Genomic DNA, 21,910 nt, shown 5'->3' with positions numbered 1-21,910 from the left:
CCTATGGAGCGGCCCCCAGCCTCCCTGTGTGGCCGGAGCGATAGAGCGCCGCCTCCGGAGCCCCCTGGGACACCGAGCCAGAGGCGGGCGACTGCCATGGAGCTGGGTAATTCAGGGGGAGAGGCTGCCGGAGCAGTGAGTTGAACACTTTGGTTCGGAGAAGTCTGGGGCACAGGGAGAGGGGACCAGGATACTCCGGTGCCGGTAAGAGAAGGGACCCGGACCCCTGGGTTCCAGGCAAAGACGGGGTTCGACCAGCGGCTGCTTGAGAAAGCTGAGCGGGGAGGACGGCTACCGCGGTCCTCAAGGCTTTGGCAGCTGGACGAGGGGAGGGAGGGGAGCGGTTGCATCCTGAGTCCAAGGGGAAGGCGGGCTCGGATGCCTGGGTCCTCGCAGAGGCCCGGAGCGGCCGGGAGAGCGAGCAGTGGGCTCCCGAGTCCCAGTGAAAGAGGACATCTAGACAGCTGGTCAGTTGGGGGGGCGCTTTATGGGGAAGACACCTGGATCCCTGCGCGCTGGACACCACAGGCCCTGGGGGAGAGCAGGCAGGGATTCCTAAATCCGGAGGAGACACTGGACGCCCAAGGAGGTCCTAGGAGAAGAGGAGACGGATTGGGGAGGGAGGAGGGGAATTTGGGGAGAGGGACTGGGGTCGCCAAGCCCAGAACACGTGGCTTTCTCTCGAGGCAGCCCAGTGAGGGTGGGGGGGAGCAGAGACCCCACGACCTAAAGAGGAAAGAGGTCAGTGGCCTCCCTTTTCCCTCCCCCCACTTTAGGTCTAGGGTCCCTCCAGGGCAGCTGCAAAGCAAAGGGAAGTGAGGGAGGGTGGAAGTCTGGGTACGGAGGCGGGGGCTGGGGGGGGGGGGAGCTGGCCGGAGCCCCGGGGGGGAGGGGGGGAGACTCGGGCCGTCTAGGGCTCAGGACCAGTCCCCGCCTTCCCGTCCGCCAGCACCCCAGCCCGCCGCCTGCTCCATCGGGGTCGCCGCTTGGTATGCAGGGCGCGGGCCGGTCCCGATCCGTATGCGCGCCGCGTGGGCCCCCATTGGTATGCGGGAGCCGGCCCGGCGCGGGCGGCTGAGGACTGGGAGGCTGGGCACGTCCGCGCGCGCTGGCGGCCCCACGCGGGCTCGCTTGCGGGGAGAGCAGCGCCTGGCTTTCTGAGTCAGGGAGGAGGACCGGGAGCTGCCGGGAGTGTGTAAGTCGAGGCTCCTCGAGTTCCCAAGGCCTGGGGGCTAGAAGAGGGAGGCAGGAGAGCCCGGCGCCTCCCACCCCCCAAGCGCTCCGGGGGGGCGCGGTTCCGGGCTCGGGGAGCTCCCTTGGGGGAGACTGAGGCCAGGAGCTGCGCAGGGGCATATTCAAGGCTAATCACGGGAAGAAGCCGCTGGTTCTGAACTCTGACCCTCGAGGTCCCGGAGCCGGGCTTGAGCTAGGCCAGAGGAGGCTTGAATCAGGGGGCTCCCGGGCTGCCTTCTCCCCTCTCGGCCGGGACTCAGCTTCTGCTTGGAGGGGGAGGGAACAGGGCGGGCGGGTGGCTGGGGCCTCCGGGGACCTCATGGCTCCTGACCGCGGCTCTCTTCTCCCACTGCAGGTGCCCGGCTCCCTGAATCCCACCCCCCGCTCTGAGCCCACCAGCCAGTCTTCCGGGGTGCAGAAATGGCGGCCCACTTCTCAGGAAGCGAGGTCAAGTGCGTCAGCGTGGAGTGGGATTTCCTGCAGGGGCTGCTGGTCAAAGCCCCGCCTGCGCCCTGGTGAGCAACCCCCCCCCCCCCACGGGCCCTGCCGGCTCTGGCCAAATTCTCCTCCAGAGTTCTGCCCCGCCCCCTCAGAAGTGGGCTTCTCCCTCAGGATTCTGGGGCGTCCCACTAAGAAAGTTCACCCTGGCCCCAGGTCTGTCCAACTTCCAATGGGGGAGAACTCTCGGAACATTCTATCCCCGCCCACTCTCCGATTCTGTCCCGCCCCCTGAGCGGAGGGATTCTCACTCAGGACTCTGTTCCCACCCACTTGGAATTCTCCCTGGGTTCTGTTCCCTGCTCCCACTCTACCTGCGAGGCCCTCTTCCATCCCCCGGGCGGGGGGGGGGGGGCCATCGTGACCCTTCCCCCTCCCCTGAAGCCTGCAGGCCCTGCGGAAGGAGAAGTCCCGGAACGCGGCCCGCTCCCCGCCGGGGCAAAGAAAACTTCGAATTTTACGAGCTGGCGAAGACGCTGCCCCTGCCCAGCGCCATCACCAGCCAGCTGGACAAGGCTTCCATCGTCCGGCTCAGCATCACCTACCTCTCCGCCTGCGAGACTTCGCTGCCCTCGGGGACCCCCCCTGGAGCCCACCCAGAGCCGACCCGCCCCAGTGCCAGGTAACGCCGAGGGGACCCGGGGAGCGCCGAGGAGCTGGCGCAAGCTCTGGCCAGAGAAAGAGCAGGCTTCCTGCGCCCTCCCTTGCTGGGTGGAGAGGGAGGCTCTGCTGGCCCGCCCAGAGACCAAGGCAGCCCTGGGGCCCGGGCCTGAGACCGTGACAGATCTGCTTCCTGCGGCTAGCCCTGGCATCCCCTCTGGCCGGCCCTTGCAGGGGGGGAGACCCAGGCGTCCCTGCAGCCAGTCCCGAGAGCCCGAGCCTCCCGCCTCCCAGAAAGGAGCCCCTTATCCGAGGCCCCCCTTGCCGGGAGCCCCGAGCTCCTGTCAGGAGGCCACAGGCCCCTGGTGCCCCTGCTCCCAGGCCTGCCAGGAGCCCCAAGGGCCTCCACCTCCCACAAGGGAGCTCCTTAGCCGAGCCCCCCCCTGCCGGGAGCCCCGAGGGTCCCCGGGTCCCAGAGGAGAAGCCTGTTATCCCAGGCCCCTCCTGTCAGGAGGCCACAGGCCCCAGGCGTCCCTGCTCCCAGGCCTGCCAGGAGCCCCGAGGGCCTCCACCTCTCACAAGAGAGCTCCTTATCCGAGGTCCCTCTCCAGTAGGCCACAGGCCCCAGGCGTCCCTGCTCCCAGCCTGCCAGGAGCCCCCTGGTCCCGAAGGGAGCCCGTTATCCGGGGTCTTTCCTGCCAGGAGGCCCCAGGCCCCAGGCGTCCCTGCTCCCAGGCCTGCCAGGAGCCCCGAGGGCCTCCACCTCTCACAAGAGAGCTCCTTATCCGAGGTCCCTCTCCAGTAGGCCACAGGCCCCAGGCGTCCCTGCTCCCAGCCTGCCAGGAGCCCCCTGGTCCCGAAGGGAGCCCGTTATCCGGGGTCTTTCTGCCAGGAGGCCCCAGGCCCCAGGCGTCCCTGCTCCCAGGCCTGCCAGGAGCCCCGAGGGCCCCGGGTCCCAGGAGGGAGCCCTTCTCACCTCAGCCCCGGGAGGATTCCCGAAGGAAGCCTGGCTCCCGGGCGCCGCCTCCGGCAGCGGGACCAGCGGCCCCGAAGTTTGTGCCCCCTGCGCCCCGGGGTGCCGTGCGGGGCGGGCAGCCACTTCTGGCGGGGGCAGAGCGGCTCCCGCGGCCCCAGGCGTCCGAGTCCCAGGTCGGCGGAGCCCCGGGTTCCCACACCGCCCGGCGGAGGGGAGGGGAGGGGAGGGTGGGGGGCCGAGAAAATAGCATTGATTAGGCCCGCGATAAATCGCCATTTAAATAATGCGGCTTCCAAGGCTGTAATTACGCAAATTAAGCAGCGCCTAGAGAATCCTGCATTACCGCGAGCACTGATTACAGTCATTACCCACCCGGGAATTAGCCGCCGCCGAGCGTGCGCTTGGAAATCCGGATAAACATCTGCCTATTGTCTCCGGCAGCCGGGGGAGGGGGCGCGGGCGAGGGAGGGGCGCTCGGCTCTTTTTCTGGCTTCACCCCACCCTCCCCCACCCGGGCCCGGGCTCCGGAGGACCCAGGAGTGCCGGCTCCTTGGGAGAAAGCGCGCGTCCCCGGGTCCTCAGCCTCGGAGGTTCTGGACTCCCATTTCACAGAGAGGGAAACTGAGGCCCAGACTTGTCCAACATTACGAAGAGAGTCAGGGAATCCCCCCGACAGTCTAACCCCATGCTTTTTCCTTCTCAGCCTCATTTTTGAGGAAGACAGCCCCCCATCCTTGCTCCGCGCCACCTTCCCCCCCCCCACAATCCGCAAAAATGAATGGGGGCCGGCCCGGGGCAGCAGTCGGGCGCCCGAGTTAGTCTCCCTCGGGCCTCAGTTTCCTCCTTTGTGAACTGAGGGGGAAGACGGGGCGCGTGGCCGAGGATGCTCATTCTGAGTCCGGCTTCTGCGGGAGAGGCGCTTCTCGGTCCCCCCTCAAAGGATCTCTAAGCGTTTTAACCTCCACTCGGAGGCTAAGGAGGAAGGCTGGGATTTCTCCTGGGAGGAGACTGCGGCTCAGAAAGAGGGAGAAGCTGCGGGAGAAATCCCCAAACCCGGAGAAAGCGAGAGATGCGGGCAGAAGGGGGAAGGAGAAAGTGAGCGCCCCCGGCCCCGGGCCCAGGAAATCCCGCGAGAAAAGCCGGGCTCAAGGAAGCCCCCCTCCCCCGCGCACTCACCCTCCCGACCCCGCCGCTCCGGGAGGCCAATGCGAGCTAATGCGCCTGCAATTAGCCTCGTTGGTGCAACAGGCACCGGGGGGAAGGGGAGGAGAGGGGGGAGAGATGAAGGAGGCGAATCCCAGGCCCTGCCCCCCGCTTCTGGTCGGCGCCTCCCCCCTTTCTCTCCCCCTTCTCTCTGCCCATCTCTCCCCCCAGTACCTCAGTCTCCCCTTTCTCATTCTCCCTGCCCTTTACTCCTCTCCCTCTCCCCGTTTCTCAATTTCCTTTTCTCCCTCAATTTCCCATGTCTCTGATTCCCCTGTTGGCCCCTCAGTTTCTGCTTCTCTCCCTCAGTCACCCCCACTTAGCTTCAGTTCCCCCTGTGTCTGCCCTGTGTCTGTTGCTCTCTCCCTGTGTCCCCTCTCCGTCCTTCAGGGGCCTCCTCCCGGCAGCTGTCCCCATCTCACCTCTTTTCCCTTCTTTGTACCTCCGACTTCTCCCTGGTCCTCCATTTCCAACCTCTCTTTCTCTGCTCCTTTCATTCTTCAGCCTCCCCCCATCCTACAGCCTGCCCCCCCATCCCTCAGCCTCCCCCCATCCTTCAGCCTCCCATTTCGCTTCATTCTCCTCTGTCTCCCCTCTGTCCTTTGGTCTTTTTTCTCTGTAGCTCCTTCCTTCCTTTCTCTTCTGTCCCCCAGTCTCTCCTTTTTCTCTTGCCCCTCCTATCTAACTGCCTCCCTCCATCCTTCAGGCTTCTCTCCCTCTCTCATTCCTATCTCTGAGTCCACCTTCTCCCCGTCCCTCTGTTTCCCTCCCTTCCCCGGACCTGGGGGAGCGGGGCTGGGGAGGGAAGAGTGGGCAGTAGATTGTTGTAGGGGGTTAGCCCGTGGTCTGGCACTCAACTGAGCCAGATCTGCTTCTGACCCCATTCTTTGTGTGACCTTGGCCAAGCCTCCTCCCTCTTGAACCTCAGTTCCCTGGCCCACAAGATGATCTAGTTAGGCTGGATCTCGAGATACCTGTTAGCACCAAAGAAAAGTGGGGAGGGTCCCCGAGACACTGAAAGAGGGGGTCCCCACAGTGGGAGGCTGGGAAAGAGAAGACATTGCCAGCCTTCCTCCTTGCCATTGCAATCTAGACACGTTTCTCTGACTTCTGGGGCAGGTCACTGTCCTTCCCCAGCCCTGCAGTCTCTGAGGGGGGAGGGCCAGGGAGAGACTAGGTACAGGGAGTGGCTAAAAATGCTTTGAGATCTTTAGCGACGGCTGCCCTCCCTACCCCCCCATCCCTCCTAAGTGGGGGGGGGCAATGACCTGAAGACCCCTCATTCTTCTTGCAGCTGTCCTAGCACTCCCGTGCCCCTAGCTCAGTCCCCCAGTTATCTGTCCCCCAAAGCAGGGGAACTCTGCTCTGCCAGTGCCCCCCTTCTAGGGGAAGTGGGAAAAGCAGAGCCTCCTTAAAGATGCAGCTCCCATCCCCAGGCCGGCTGTGGTGGAGACAAGCCAGAGGGAGCGAGAGGAATACCAAGTGTGCCCTGTACTGCTGGGAGGGAGCTGGGTTCCAGACGCTAAGGCGACTTCTGCCTTGTCCTAGTCACCCTACTGGAGCGCAGAGGCGAGGGGAGCGTCTGGGGAGTCTCGGATACCGTCCCTCCCCTGCCTAACCTCATTTGGACCTCTCCGTGCGGCAGGATGGGCAGGGCTGGAGGAGGAAGGGCAGGGAGAGGGAAAGCTTGACCCCCTGGGTGCCTTGGGCCCTTGATGGAGAAAATGGCTCCATGGGGTCCAAAGCAGCGTGGAGAGCTGGAGAGCTCTGATTTTGGGGAGACGGTTCCCTCAGCTTTAGCACGGTCCATAGTGGCCTGGGTGACCTTGGGCTGGCTTCCCAATCTCTCCATTCCCCTCCTCTAGAAAATGACTAATAATTTCAAAGGGGGATTCCAACCTCATGGTCCTATTATCCTGGAGAGGGTTCCCATTACCTGCCCCCCTCCAGACCCACTCACCCACCCGGCTAGCTGGGCAGAGTCTTAGTCAGTCTTAGTCTGGCTGGCCCCTTTCAGGATCTGAACCTGAGGGAAGTGGGGTTAGGGTCAAGGTGGAGACAGATGGTGGAGCTGCTAATGGAGGGAGAGGCTGGGGGAGGCGATGGAACATTTGGAAGGGACGGGCTTAAATTGGAGACGGGATAGTAGGAGTGAGGGGCAGAGGGAGTGAATTAAAAGAATGGAAAGCCAAAAATGGGAGGGGGATCAGGTAGTGAGGGGAGAGATTTGGGGAAAATGCATCACACAGTGCCTGGAGACCAGGCCTGGAGTCCAGAAGAACTGAGTTCAAAACTGGCCTCAGATACTTCTAGCTGGGTGACTCTGGACCAGTCACTTAACATGTGTCTTAATTTCATCATCTGTAAAATGGAGATGGCAGCTAGGTGGCACCATAGTAGACAGAATGCTGGACCTTGGAACCAGAAAGACTCCTCTTCCTAAGTTCAAATCCAGCCTCAGACACTTCTGAGCTGGGTAATCTTAGCCAAGTCACTTCATCTTTTTTGCCTCAGTTTCCTCCTCAGTAAAATGAGCTGGAGAAGGAAATGGCAAACCTGCCCAGTAACTGCCAAGAAAACTCCGAATGAGGTCCCAAAGAGTTGGACTTGACTGAAATGAGTGAACAGCAACACCAACAAAATGGAGTTTGCGCTCACCTCCCAGGGTTGGTGTGAGGATCAAATGAGATACCATTTGTAAAATCCTTTGCAAATCTTAAATGGATATATGAGCAAGCCGTTATTATTACTAAATATGGGAACGTGTATTCATGTAGCACTTTAAGGTACACAGAGAACCTTATGCAGTGTCTCTATTCATCCTCAAAACTCCCTGGGAGGTAGGGACGATCATTATCTGCATTTTGTAGGGGAACAAAGTGAGAATCAGAAAAAGCAATTTTCTGAGCCAGGTTCCACAGCCAATAAGTGAGGAAGGAGGCGCTTGACCTTGCAATGTTCCTGACTCCAAAGTCAATCACTTTATCCACTCCGTGGAAGGGATGGGAGTGAAGATCTGGGGGAAAGGGAGGTGAGAGGAGTGGGAGAGGTATGGGGGTCAGGGAGGGGGGGGGAGGGCTAAGGTGGAGAATGAGATGAAGGAAGAAGAGACAAATAAAGGAGAGGGAGTTGAGGGAGGGACAGTAGTTGAGGCAAGTGGGGAGAGTCAGAAAGGAATAGGAACTGGAGTTCTGAAAAGGAGGAGGAGATGGGGAATGGGCAGAAAGAGGGAGGTTATGGGGGTGTCTGGGAATAGGGGAGAAGAGGGAGCAGGAAGTGAGGATGGACTTGGAATTCTAGGAGAAATCAGAAGGTCAGGGTGGAAGCAGGGAAATGAGGCTTTGGGGGAAGGGATGCATTGGGAAGGGAGGACGAGTGCTGGAACAGGACTGGTAGGGACAGCAGAACAGTGAGGAGAGGAAATAATGATGGGCCAGGCTTGAGAGCTTGAGGCACAGGAAAAGGGAAGGAGCCTGGGGAAGAGCAGAGAGGGGCGCCAGGGTGGGGGGAGAAAGGGAGGAATAAGGGAAGCTCAGGAGGAGGTGAGTAAGGGTTCTAAGGGGGATGGGAGGAGGCAGGACTGAGAAGTAGCTAGAGATAAGAATGCCGGAGTGAACTGGGAGGGGAGGCGACCGAATCAGGGAAACAGGAAGAAGGGGGAAATAGAGAAAAGAGGAATAAATTGGGGAGTGAGGAATAAGACCTGAACCCCTCCCAGGAGATGTCCCCTCCCTGCCAGAGCCTGAGAGAAGAGCAGGGTCTGAGGCTGGGAGAGGGGAATTGTTGGGGGGAAGGGGAGGCACCTGATCCTCCTCCTCCCTCCTCCCCCCAGCTCCCTGCCAGCAGCTTTCTAATTCCCCCATTAAACGTTTTTAATTATAGGCGGGCTCTGTCTGACCCGAGGGGTTATTTGCAGCAAGGAAAAATGAGAGAATTAAGGGAAATGACAGAGAAAATTGCGACAATTATCGGGGAAGGCATTGTTTCCCCTGTCTGTCAGGGGGAGCTGTTTGTGAGCTCGGGAGCTCGCTCCCCCTCACCCCCCCTCACAGGCATTGTTTGCTGCCGGCTGCGCCCAGGCTGGGAGCCCGGGGAGGGAGCTGGCCACCCGTGGGAGAATGTGAGGGGCTCGGGAGAGGAGGCTGGGGGTGGGGGGCCTCCCCAGGTCCCAGGGAAGGCAGGAAGCTCTCGAGCGGAAGGGGTGCCTGGGCCCGGAGGTGGGAAGGACGAGGGAAAAGTTGTTGGGCCCTTTCCAGACATAAGGTTCAGGAGCAGGGGAACAGGCTGTTCGGCCTCTGCTCGGTGGCAGAAGACATCATGTGGACTCATTTAGAAATTCCCAGCTCATGTCGTCCTCTCCTGCCTGTCCTTCCCCTCCTCCCCCCCGCCCTCCTTCGGCCCCAGACTGGGGGGGCTCCTGCCCCTGGGAGAGCAGAAGGGGCTCTTCTCCCCGCTGTTCTCCCTGGCCCCGGCTTCTGTGGGGGAGCCCACAGAAGGGAGGCGTTCTCTGAGCCAGAGCTCCCGAATCCGCAAGGACCGGTTCTCGGCTCTGGTCCCTGACCTTGGTCCTGAAAGTCTCCACCAAAGCAACGGCCCAAGCAGCGGCGGGCGCCACTGGGGAACTAGCGGCGCCTCTCGGCAGGGGCAAGGAAGGAGCCCTGGCTCTGGGAGAGTGGGGCGAGGGGGTCCGGGCGGTGGGTCACCTCATCTCCGGGTCTGCGTCTGCGTATTGTCGGGGTGGGGAACCCCTGACACCTTGCCTGGCTCCAGATGCTCCGAACGACATCGGATGCAGGATAATAGGGAACCGAGACCCAGAGAGCTTTGATTCATGTTGAGAGTAAAAGGAGGAGTCAAGAGTCCAACTCGGCTCTTGTGAGTCCGAGGTTAGAATTCTTTCCACGTCTGTAACTATAGTGTGTGTGTGTATGTGTGTGTGTGTGTGTGTGTGTGTGTGTATGAGAGTGTGTGTGTGTGAGTGTGAATGTGTGTGTGTGAGTGTGTGAATGTGTGTGTGAGTGTGTGTGTGAATGTGTGTGAGTGTGAGAGTGTGAGTGTGTGTGTGAGTGAGTGTGTGGATGTGTGTGTGAGAATGTGTGAGTGTGAGTGTGTGTGAGAGTGTGAATGTGAGTGTGAATGTGTGAGTGTGTGTGTGAATGTGTGTGTGAGTGTATGTGTGTGAATGTGTGTGTGTGAGTGTGTGTGAGTGTATGTGTGTGAATGTGTGTGTGAGTGTATGTGTGTGAATGTGTGTGTGTGAGTGTGTGTGAGTGTATGTGTGTGAATGTGTGTGTGAGTGTGAGTGTGTGTGAATGTGTGTGTGAGAGTGTGTGAGTATGTGAGAGTGTGTGTGTGTCTGTGAGTGAGAGTGTGTGTGTGAGTGTGCGCTAGGCTAGCTGACCTCCAAACCACAGCAGACCCCAGAAAGGGCCTAACAAGGAGGTCCTGACAAGTCTATTCTCACTTCCTCTGACCAGAGGCAAAACCCAAGCGGGATGTTGTCTTCAGTGAGCGCAACAAAATGGGATTTAGAGCTCGGGAAAAACCTTACAGGTCTTTGCTTCCAACTAAGGGATCTGAGCTTCAAGGATCTGACTATGGTCACAGATGACAGCAGAGGGAGGCTCTGAACTGAGAGCATCGAATCATGGGATTCCAAACTGAAAAGGGCCTTAGGCTTTGTCTGGACTCATCCCATATTTAGCTAAAGAAACTGAGGTGCAAAAAATCCATCTGATTTGCCTAAAAGCACGGGGTGGGGGGAAGCCAGATATAAGAATGGATAAACTGCAGGCTTCAGCCCCAGCCTCTTTCCTCAGTCTCTGGTGCCTCCGGACGAAGAGAGACCTCTGCCCTATTCACCGACCTCTTTGAGCAGCATTTGGGAGGCCACATCCTTCAGGTAAGGTCCCAGAAGCCTCCTTCCTTCCCTACCAGAAGCCCTTAAGCTTCCCACCTCCCCACCTGCAGGATGAGGGAAGCCAGGCACCCCAGTTTCCCCTCCCTTCTGCGCTCCCCTTCTTAGAAGAACCCTCAGGGTCAGATTAGCTCTCAGCCTCCCCCTGGTGTCAGCCTCTGTGGCCCCCCTCCTTCCTCTAAAACTCCTTGGAGGAGCTGAGGAGCTGGCGTGCTCTAGCCCTCGGGTCCCCAGCTCACTTCTCCAGGTCTCTCCTAACACCCTAGTCGCTGGATGGGTTCGTGTTCGCCTTGAACCAGGAGGGCAAGTTTCTCTACATCTCAGAGACCGTTTCCATCTATCTGGGCCTCTCTCAGGTAAGCATGGGAGGTAGAGGCCCTGGGCATTTAGCTTCCGACCTTAGCTCTGAGTTTCCTCTGCCTCCTTTTAGTGAAAACTCAGGATTCTAGGGAGAATCCCTTTCTCCCCTTCCTTTTGTCTGGATCTAGTTTGGGGGGTCCTCAGTCCCTCCCCCCTGTAGATGTTGAGCTCCCCAAACTCATTCTCTAGCCTCCTTCCCTCATCCTGTGCCTCCTGCCCCATATTTTTTCCCTCCAGTGTCCAGGTGTCCAGGGCCTTCATATGCTTCCCTGGACAATCCTCCTTTTCTTCCCTGACATCTTTCCCCACCTCCAACTCCTCGCACTCCATTTTGAAGAAAGGAAAGGAAAGATTAGCCCATCACAGAAGAGACTCATTCTGTGCCCACTTTCCCTTTCCTAAAGAAAATAATTAAGCTCCCTAGAGACAGAGAGAATCTATTAGTTGGGGGAGATTTGTTCATGGAAGGCGAATGGATAATCCCACTCCCTCCTTCCCTTGCCCAACCATAGGAAGTAATTCTCTGGTACCCAGGCTTTTCTCCTGTTGCCTTGGGGTAGGGCAGCGGGCAAACCAGTGATTAGCCCTTGTGTCCGCTGCACTTCCGCCACCCCCTGACCCACAGGTGGAGCTGACTGGCAGCAGTGTGTTCGACTACGTGCATCCAGGGGACCACTCAGAGGTGCTGGAGCAGCTCGGGCTGAGGGCTCCACCCCCTGGGCCTGGGGCACCGCCTTCCGGGCCTTCCTCCTCTTCTTCTTCATCCTCTTCATCCTCAGCTTCCTCAATCTCTGAAGCCCCAGAGATTGGTAATTTCCTCTAAGAGCCCTTCCCCAGCGAGGGTGGGGTCTTGGCCTGAGCCTCTGACTACCTCCCTCTGTGATTTGATCTACTGCTTTAAAGAGGAATCTTGGAAATTGAATCTTCCAGTCTAAGTCCCACAGGGAATCGGCTAGCTAGTTCAAGATGACCTGGGTTGGGTGGGAGGGGAGTCACAAGAATGATCACAGGTTCTACATCTGGATCTCTAGGGCAAGTCCAAGCCCCTTATATCATAGATGAGGACCCTGAGACCCAGACGGGGTTACCCAGGCCCTCTGCCTTCATACCCAGCACTCTTGCCACTCCAGGCCATGCAAAGCATCCCACCTCAGCTTAGCTGGGCTCAAACTCAGATTTTCCTCCATGCCATCTGCCCACAAAAAGCTGCCATTTCCCTTGGCTCCTGTGGTCAGTGGTAGTCCTGGGAGCACTAGGATCACTGGCGTCCTCATTTCACAGAGGAGCCCAAGTGGGCTAGCCACGGTTATCACAGGGTGAATTATCCACAGTCACAGGGAATTACCCACAGTTATCACAGGGTGAATTATCCACAGTCACAGGGGAAGTAAGAGTCAAAGAAAAACTTGAACTCAGGACCTCTCATTCCAAAATCAAATGCTTTCCACTGCATCATGGGCTACTACGGTGGTATGTGGCTGTGTTTATGAATAACCAAGCGGCTTACCAGGTTATCTGTGGCTCACTGGATTTGTGTTTGGTGAGACTACATTTCTCTGGAGGGCTCTCCGAGTCTTTGGGTGATTGTATGTGTGACATGAGGAACAATATTAGGGAATTATGAGTTTGTATAGCTGAGAGGTCTGGGGCATGGGGGACACGGGCGGCAGGGATTGGGGGGAGCCCCGGATTTGGTCTGAGAAGAACCGGGGAGGGAGGCTCACTGTCCAGAGACACACTGAGCCCCCAAACCCCTTTCTTTAGAGCTGGCCCTCCCTGTGATTACTCCTCGAAGTCAGCCCTGCTCCCTTGAGCGTTCCTTCTTCGTCCGAATGAAATCCACACTCACCAAGCGGGGGCTGCACGTCAAGGCTTCGGGATACAAGGTGAGCCCTCTTGAGCTGACTCTCGCTTTCACCTTCCCCAAGATGATTCCCAGGGCTTCCTCCCTCTCTCTGAGGGCTTCCTCAGTGTCCTTTAGTCCCCTATTCTTTGCCTTGGCACAAACATTCGACATTCCTTCGTCCTTGGCCAAACTGGGCTTCCTGTATTGTCTGTTCCTTTGTCCATCTATAGAACTATAATAATACTATAACAACAATAAATAACTGTCCCTTGACCCAGCTATATAATAATGACATTTATATAGCATTATGTGCCAGGTATAGCACCAAGTGCTTTCCCATTATTTCATTTGATTCCTACAACCAACACTGGAGGCAGTGCCTTTACTTTTTATTTTAAGCGACATGCCCACAGTCTCACTAGTTATGGCCCGAGTCCAGATTTGAATTCAGATCTTCCCGACTCTAGGCCTGGCACTCTACCCACTCTGCCACCTGACAGCTACCTCCTCTGCCCATCTGTAATTCTTTCCCCATTAATGGCCAATCTGCCCTCTTCTGCCCAACTGCTCTGGTCCTCATCCAGCTACACAGCCACGGATTTGGACTCAACAGGCCTGGTTTCAGTTCCAGGTGGAGGCCAGGGAAATGGCTTTGTTTTTCTCACTTGTAAAAGTGAGCCTCCCCCGGCCATACCCCTCCACTACCCAGATACAGCACATCCCAACTGTCTCACAGGTAATCCATGTGACCGGTCGCCTCAGGACTCAGCTGTTGACACCACGGCGGGGTCAAGCTTTGGGTCTTGTAGCTCTAGGACACACCCTGCCCCCAGCTCCACTCAGTGAACTTCCCTTGCACGGCCACACGCTTGTCTTTCGCCTCAGCCTCGCCTTGACCATCATCTCCTGTGAGAGCAGGTGAGAGGGCTGAAAAGTGAAGTGATGGGGAGCAGTGGAGACTGAGAAAGGGGGGAGAGATGGGTGGGAAATAGATTCACGGAAGGAGAGGGAACCAGAGAAATGAGAGGAAGGAAGGTGGGGAGGTCGGAGTCAGTTAAGAAGAGGAATTTGGAGAATGAAGAAGTGGGAATGTGGGGTTAGAATGATGGGAAATGGAGGAAATATAAAGAATGAATCAGTGGAAGTGGAAAGCAGGGATAGTGAGATGGGAAGATGTGTTTGTGTATGAGAGAGAGACAGACAAGACAGAGAAAGAGAAAGAAACAGACAAGACTGACAGAGAGAAAGAAAGAGACTGAGAGAAAGACAAAGAGACAGAGAATGGAATGAAGAGATGGGAAGTGGAAGAGGGAAGGAAACAGTAGGGAAGTAAGCATGGACAGATGTAAATTTAGAAATGGGTAAAAGAGGAATGGGACGGAAGAAAGGACGACAAAGGTAGAAGGAGGAAATGGGGAAATAAGAAATGGAAGTTGGTAGATAATGGAGAGAAGAGGAAAAACTTGAAGTATGGGTGGAGAGATGGGGAAAAGAAATGATGGAGAAGCAGATTTGAGAAAGGGAGGAGGGATGGATGTGTCAGAGAAGTCAAAGAGACAGAGAGCTGGATAAAGAATGGATGGGTGGCAATGGATGGGAAGCTGGAGATGAAGAAACTGAGGAAGAGATGGGAATGACTCCAAAGGACAAAGTTGGAGATGAGGAGGTGGCTGAAGGAGCTTTAGTGGATGGATGAGGTGATCTGTGGTTATTTGAGGATAGAGAGATGATTGTGGAGGGATGGGGATTCAGGGCGGGATTGGACAATGGAGGTATTATAATGGAAGATAAGAAGCTGAGGAGGGGATGGAGGCAGATAGACTAAAGATAAAGAAATGGGGAAGAAAAACTAGAAAGATGCAAAATGGAGAGGTCAGAATGGAGTGGTCTGTTCAGTTTTTTGCATCAAATTAAAAAGAACGCTATTAAGCTAGAGTGTCCAGAAGAGAACAACCAAGATAATGATGGGACTGAGTCAAGACCATATTGAAAGAACCAGAAATGCACAGCCTGAAGAGAAGACTCCTGGGGAATAATTGTTATGGTGACATGTTTGAAGGGCTATCGTGGAAGAGGGGCGAGATTTGTTTCATTTGACCCCAGAGGGCAAACCCAGGAGCAATGAGTTCAAGATGCAAAGAAGAAAATTCAATCTTGAATCAGGAAAAACTTTCTACCAGTTAGAGCCATCCAGAAGGAGAACGGGGCGCTTTGGGAGGTCTTCCTTAGAGGTCTCCATGCAGACTGCGGCCATTTGTCAGATACGTTTGAATAGAAATATTTTTCAGGAGTAGGATGTGATAGATCGTGGCTGAAGCCTTTTCCAGTATTCAGATTATGATTCTGCAAATGGTGAAAGAAGGACGGAAAGAAGAGGAGAGAGTCAAGGGAAGAGAGAGATGGATGATGGGAAAGAGATGGATGATGGAAAGAGAAGAAGGGGTGGAAGGTGGACCTAGGGAGAAAATGGTTAGGGGATGAGGAAAATAGAGCTCGAGATGGGAGGTGGAACATGAGGAGGAGAGGGTTAGAGAGATGGGAAGAAAGCCAGGGGTTGGAGAGAGGAGTTGGGAGGTCTCCTCCTAATTCAGTCCATCTGGGTCCCTGGCAGGATCAGTGACTACATGGACGTGGGCCCCTCAGAACTGATTGGACGAAGCTGCTACCAGTATATCCACGGGGAGGACGTGGTTGGAATTCGCCAGAGCCACCTGGACTGTGCGTGAACCCCCTTGGTCCCCCACTGACCCCCCATCTCCAGGAACCTCCCCCTGGGGAATGCCTTTCTTAGCTCTTACTCCAGTGGCCCATTGCACCCTCATTTTGCCCTCAGAGGAATCCTTCAGTAGCAAGGACCAAAGCTGAGCCAGGCATCTCCTCCCCTCCCCCTGAGAATCCCCAAGATCCCCTTCTCTAGACGTATCTCTACCTCTCAGATTCTTACTGTCCATTGGTCTCTTTTCCACCTTTATTTCTCTGTGTGTTCCTTAACACTTCTTGTTTCTCGGCCATATGTTGTCTCTGTCTCTCTCTCCACATCTTCTCTTCCCATTTCGGACCGTCCCACTGTACCCATCCCTGTCTCTCCAATCTCTGCTTTAATGTCCTCTGTTTCTCTGCCCATCTGTCCCTTTTTCCTTTTTTATCTGACCTACATCCCCTCCCCCCTTGTGTTTCCCCACTCCCAACTCCATCTCTCGATCCCGGCTTTGATCGACACTCGTCTCTGCCTTGGCCTTTCCCTCTCGGGCCAGTGCTGGACAAAGGGCAGGTGGTGACGGGCTATTACCGATGGCTGCAGAGGGCTGGAGGCTTCATCTGGCTCCAGTCTGTGGCCACGGTGGCCATCAGTGGCAAGAGCCCGGGCGAGCGCCACGTCGTCTGGGTCAGCTACATACTCAGGTGAGGAAGGCCCGAGCCACTGTCCAGATGAGGGGGGGCAGGGCAGACTCTGTTGTGGGGAGGGAGGAAACCTTCCATCTACTTGTGACAGAATTCATCAGAGTCCCCAGGTCTCTCCAGCGGGCCAGCAAAATCCAGGGCCCACGTCAGGCAGCTGAAGAGATGGCCCTGGGCCCCTGAAACATTTCTGAAGAATGGGTCACCCCAGATGGAACCTGTTATCCCCAAAGCCTATGAGACTTCAGAGTAGGGGCAGGGATGAGGGCCGGGAGACCTGGCCAGTGACTACTGCTCCTCATTCACAGTCAAGCGGAAAGCAGCCACATGGCCTTGGACACTTTCCAGCTCCCTAGTGCTGTCCCCCAGGAGGATCTCTCAGATGCAGAACCTGAGATCAAAGGTACCTGGGCCACTACTAGAAAGGCCCCCTGCTACCAGGGACAGGTCTGGGGGGCAGGCATGGTGGCAAAGGACTCGGAACCCTGAATGCTACCCCTTTCCCCAGAATTTGGCTCCCACAGCCCACCCATTCCCACATCAAATGCCCCTAGATGGGATCTGAGATCCCCAGGACCGTCAGTGGTGAAAGAGTCTCAGATTCAGAAAATCACTGAATGTCAGGATGGAAGCAACTTTAAAACAGAGCAAAGTGTCCCATCAAAAGGACCTTAGGACATAAGGTCCAAGGTGGGAGGGGGCTTAGACAGGGGATGTCAGAGCTGGGAGGGAGCTTAGAACAGAGGATGTCAGAACTGGGAGGGATCTTAGGGGATGTTAGATCTGGAAAGAAGCACAAAACAGGGGATGTCAGAACTGGAAGGGGGCTTAGAACAAGGGATGTTAGAGCTGGAAGGAAAGCACAAAACGGGATGTCAGAGCTGGGAGGGAACTTAGAACAGGGGATGTCAGCTGGAATACTTTAGAACTTAGATTGTCAGAGCTGGAAGAACATTAGAACATAAGTCACAGACCATGGGAGCCAGAGGGGCCCCTGCAGATCACATTTCCCAGTCTTTCACTTGAGGTGCAGGGTGGGGAATGTTGCCCTCGTCAGGCCTGTAGCTCGGAACAGTAATCTTCTCTTTCAGAGTCCAAGGCCCAGGTGGAGGGGGAGCAAGGAGCCTCCCAGCCTGAGCCTGGGGCCCATCATGCCCGGGGTAAACGCATCAAACTGGAGCCAGCCAGAGGAAGCGGCGGCCAAGGAGAGACCACTGGGGAAGGCAGGGAGGACAGTGACGAGGGGGAGCCCAGACACCCCGTGCCCCGTCCTGAATTCACCTCAGTCATCCGGGCAGGGAGCTTGAAGCGGGAGACCATGAGGCCGTGGAGTTTTGCCGCCTCCTACCACGCCGGGGAGCCCTTCCACAGGCCCCCTTCACCTCCCAACTCCCCATCCCCACCCACTCTGCTCCACGCCGGTTACCTGGCCCCCAGCCGGGGCCTGTATACCAGCACCATCCGCTACGGGCCGGCCGAGCTGGGCCTGGCACTCCCCACCCCGGGGCTGGTTTATCAGCACCTCCACAGGCTAGCTGGCCCTGGGCCGACTTTTCCTGAGGCTCTCTACCCCAGTGTGCCCTTCCTGGGACCGGACAGGAAAGGGGACTGAGGGGGGGGGACCGCTCGGCGGGGACTGCAGACAAGTGGGACGGGCCTGCTCCATTCTCCAGCATGGACTTCCCTCCCCAGGAGCCAGGCACCGAGGGAGCCCCAAGTCACAGCCAGAAGCTGGGCCAGGGCTGGGCTCCGGCAGAATTAAACAGCATTGCTCAACTCTTCCCGAACTGCTTCGTGGCCTCCATTTTGCTGAGCTGGGGCAGTCAGGAGGAGGCTGTGAGCCAGGGTTTGGGGGAACCTTGGGAGAGCTGGGTTCCCATTTCCTGGGACTCTGGGACTGGGCAAATCCCTTACCTTCTCAGGCAGGCCTGCTGCTTCCGCTCCACAAAACAGGATCGGACTGAATGAGCCAAGCCGGGAACCTCTGCCCAGGTATCCCGGATGGGGGACACAGACTAGCCAAAGTAGACACCGTTTCAGCCATACCCTTCATTTCTGGGAAAACTGAGGCCCGGAAAGCAGGGTACCAGGGGAGGAACAGAGGGGGAGGAGTAGGCAGGGAGCCGGGCTTAGAGGGAGGGCCCGATTCCCATCCCACACGTGGCAAGTCACCTGAACCACTAGGGCCCTCGGCTCCTCCTCTGTAAAAATGGGGGTGCCCTAGATGGCCTTGGAGGACACCCGAAATTAGGGCCGGCACTGAGTAACTGTGGGCTCGGACTGGGAGATCGGGTGGCACTGGAGTCTCGGGCAGGGGACGAGTCAGAGCTCGGGGTGAGGGGGGTGAACTGGGGGGACAGGAGGCCTGCAGGGGCTCCGACTTGGGCATCTCTGGGGGCGGAGGGCGACGCGAGCCTCCCGCCTCAAACCACCACGCGGAGCCTGCGGTGAGTGTGCGCTGGCCTTTAATGGTTCTCGGCGCCCGCAGCCCCTCACTTGGCCTGGCCCCGCGGCGGGCCGGCTCCGGCCGGGGGCTCCTCCTCGTCGGCTTCGTCCGGCTCCAGCCCCGGCTCGGGTTCGGGGCCCTCCACCTCGAGCTCCAGCTGGCCCAGGTAGAGGCCCACGGCGCAGGCCCAGAGCAGCCCGGCGGAGGCCACGGCCGCGCCCCCGACCAGCGCCCCGCCCAGGGACAGCATCATGGGCCTCCGGAGGGAGGCCAGGCCCGCCACGTATGAGGCTCCGCCATAGAACACGCACAGGCCGCCCAGGAGGAAGAAGCCTGCGGCAGAGGAGAGGGGGCTCAGTGGGGGGGGGGCCGGCCGGGTGCGGTGGGAGGGGCGGGGAGGGGCCGGGCTGTACCGGACTAAACTGAGGTGGGGCTTGGGAACAGGAGCCCGCAGGAGAGGAGGAGAGGGGACCAGGGTGGGGACACGGCCCTGGGGGACAAAGGCGCCAGCCGAGGGATGCCCCAGGCGCCAGAGGAGGGGCGGGGACCCAAGGGGGGGCGGGGACTCGGCAGGCAGGAGGAAGGCCAGGAGGAACTACCAGGGAGCAGGAGCAAACACCTTTCTCGGCGGGGCTGGGGCCGGGCTGGACATTGGGAAGCCGGCCCCAGGGCTGGGAGCTGGCCGGGGCCTGACCGAGGAGGCGGGAAGGAGGAAGGGGATCCCCGAGAGGGCTCCCACCTCCAGGGACAGAGAGTGGCCACTCAGAATCCGGGAGCCAGGGAAATAGCCCCTGGGGTTCTGCGCCTCCCTTAGGAGAACACGGGGACCAGGACCTCACTCCCCAAAGTTCTGCTCTGTCCCCTTCATGCCCTTTGCCCCCAGGGCGGAAAAGGGCCAGGGAGGGGCTGGGGCAGACCCGGGGCTGCCGCGGGGGTCCCGTCCAAGCACTCACCGTAAGCGGCCTCGCGGCCCATGTCGCTCTGCATGAAGGAAATGACTCCGATGCCAGACGCCAAGAGGCCATTTCTGAACCAAGACAGGAAGGCTGCAAGGGAGAGAAGCCGCCACCTTCATAACCTCCTCGGGAGGAGCTGGCCCGCCCGGCAGAGGCCTCAGCAGGAGACCCCAGACTCACAGTCTGCCAAGAGTTTAACCAAGAGCGGGCACTGCCCGGTGCCAGGACCTGGCTCCAAAGCCTTTCTATAAGGCTTTCTATAATGGCCTTGGGGCAACTCCCCCGCTTGGGGCCTCAGTTTCCCTCTTTGTAAAATGACTTCGGAAGTTCTTTTGGCCTCTAGATGAAGGGCCCTGCAACTTTCTGAGAGCCTCAGCTTCCTCTGAAAGCAGCAGACTGGCATGGATGGCACAGCTGCATGGGCTAAGTGCCGGTCAGCCTTCTCCCCCGTCTCCCCAGCCAACGGTCCTCCACACGGGGCCCAGGGTGCCGGAGCTGGGAGTAGCCAGTCCTGGGTTCCAGCCCCATTCAGACCCTTGTTGGTTCTGTAACGGGGGTGACAAGTAGGAGCTGCAAGAAGCGGGTGAGAGGAACTCTGGGCCTTATCCATGACGTTTGTGATCACCGGCCTCCTGGGGTGCAGTGATCTCATACCAAATCTACTTCTCTCCTCCCACCAGTCCTTAAGATCAGTGCCCAGGCCTAAAATCTGTCTCTGTTTACTCAGGCCGGCCTCAGGCTCTGTCTTTTGAAACAGAACAAGCTCTTCACCGATGAAAGGCCTCGAATGATTATAAAGTAGTTTTAATCTTAAGCTTAGCTTAAAACTGCCCCGGAAGTCTCGAGGTTCTTTGCGCAGCCCAAGCACCAGCACTGGGGAAAGTGAGGCAGGAAAGGGCTCGGCCACCATCCCATGGGCCTCAGTAGTTCTAAGTTGGGAAAATCCTTGGAAAATCCCGTCGTTCTTAGTGGACCGGAAGAAACGCTTTAAAATAGTTACATCTGGTTTTTCAGGACCCCTCTGCCAGCCGGGGCCTCCCTTCCCTCTCCTCACAATACAATTAACTAACGAGGCCCGCATGAAACCCACAGGATGGGGCGCACAAACAGTCCCTGCTATACATTTCTGTCTGTGTCCCTGCCCTTTTCCCTGAAGGAAGAGTCCGTTCTGGCCGGCTCTGGACCACCGGCCCTGCCCCACTCTAAACTGCCGACCTCCCCTTAGTCCTGACCAGAACACCTCCTCCTCCGGGAAGCCTTCCCTGCTGACCCCGCCGCCTGCTCCCGTTTGGAGCCGGCTTCCTCCCGCTGAGGCGGGACGAACTTTTGCCTCTCTGCATCCCCGGCACTTAGCACAGCGCCTGCTCCCCAGGAAGCGCTCACGGGGGTCCGGAAAAGCCGCGCTTGGGTTGGGGGGCTCGGATCCCTCCCGGCCGCCCCCCCTCGGGTGAGGGCCTCCCCGCAGCGCTCCGGCAGGCCGCACCAGGCTCAGCAGAAGCCAGGCCGGGTGTCCCGCCGACGGGCAGCCCGAGCTCCCAGAAGGCTGCGCGTCCTCTCAGCCTCCCAGACGCCCCGAAAAGCGCTTGGGCCCCTGCACGGCTGCTCCTGTCCGCTGGATCCCACCCGATGCCCGCCGGGCCGGGAGTCCGAGGGTCTGCCACGCCCGACGTGTGCACCCCTCCTAGCGGCTTTCCTCCTCGGGAGAACTCGGGGCTGGCGGAGCCCCTCCCTCCCACCGCCGGGGGCAAAGCCCGGGCACCTCTCCGGGCCTCATTCTCCCCTTGTGCAGAAGGAGGGGATCGGGCCAGGGGATCTTCCCCCAGTCTCTCCAGGACCTGGGCTGCCTCCCCTCCCCCAACCCTGCCCCGGACCCGCTCCTCCGGCCGGGCCACCAGGACCCCCCTACCCGGAGCGCCTCCTTCATGCAGACTCTCCTCCTCTCCCTCCCCCCAGCCTCCTCTCGCACTGACCCGTCTCGTGCGCCTTCCGCAGGAGCCAAGCGTCTGCACGGTCCAGCTCGGACACCGGGGGCGGCGAGGCCGCAGCACGGGCCCCGGGCCCCGGGCCGAAGGAGCCCCGGCCGGCCCGGCCTCGCTTCGGGGCTGCCAGCAGCAGCGCCCCCCGGAAGCCGGGGCGCCGGGCCAGGCGAGCCGCCCGACCCCACCACCAGCAGCCTCCGCCTCCCATGGCTCTGCGGCCCTCTCGGCCCCGCCCCGGCCCAGGGAGAGGGCCGCCGATCCGTTCATCAGCGGCAAGCTCAGTCCTCCTCCCTCGCTCAGTGGCCAGCCTGCCCGAGGACCCGCCCCTCTGTCACTCCAGAGAGCGCTTGCCTCGCTGTCCAGGCGCCGGCGAAGGCCTAGCCTCCCGAGGACTACAAATCCCAGGATGCCCGGGCACTCGAGGCACAGCGCGCACGCGCCAGGGACTTGGAGTTTTCCTGGGCCTCGACCAGTGTCCTTTAAGAGCTAGTCCCTCC

General features: G+C 58.7%; 2 protein-coding genes across 2 annotated transcripts; one reads left to right on the top strand and one right to left on the bottom strand.

Moving 5' to 3' along the window:
• The first annotated feature begins 1,653 nt into the window (after positions 1 to 1,653).
• NPAS1 (neuronal PAS domain protein 1) lies at positions 1,654 to 18,135 on the top strand. Its single transcript, XM_074302600.1, is given in 14 exon segments — positions 1,654 to 1,748; positions 2,116 to 2,161; positions 2,163 to 2,276; positions 2,279 to 2,346; positions 5,341 to 5,351; positions 10,342 to 10,412; positions 10,694 to 10,783; positions 11,413 to 11,596; positions 12,552 to 12,673; positions 13,370 to 13,551; positions 15,245 to 15,351; positions 15,888 to 16,035; positions 16,341 to 16,435; positions 17,124 to 18,135. Coding segments are annotated over 14 exon segments (1,854 nt in total). The 3' UTR covers positions 17,645 to 18,135.
• Positions 18,136 to 18,480: 345 nt separating this feature from the next.
• Positions 18,481 to 21,691, bottom strand: TMEM160 (transmembrane protein 160). Its single transcript, XM_074306949.1, has 3 exons — positions 21,405 to 21,691; positions 19,432 to 19,524; positions 18,481 to 18,811 (listed from the first exon to the last, which is right to left on the bottom strand). Exons 1-3 carry the CDS (start codon positions 21,619 to 21,621, stop codon positions 18,525 to 18,527), a joined length of 597 nt encoding a protein of 198 aa, XP_074163050.1. The 5' UTR covers positions 21,622 to 21,691; the 3' UTR covers positions 18,481 to 18,524.
• Between the last annotated feature and the right edge of the window lie 219 nt (positions 21,692 to 21,910).

Source organism: Sminthopsis crassicaudata, chromosome 3 (genome assembly GCF_048593235.1).
Source record: "Sminthopsis crassicaudata isolate SCR6 chromosome 3, ASM4859323v1, whole genome shotgun sequence".
Classification (NCBI taxonomy): domain Eukaryota; kingdom Metazoa; phylum Chordata; class Mammalia; order Dasyuromorphia; family Dasyuridae; genus Sminthopsis; species Sminthopsis crassicaudata.
This window is presented reverse-complemented; position numbering and strand designations above follow the sequence as displayed.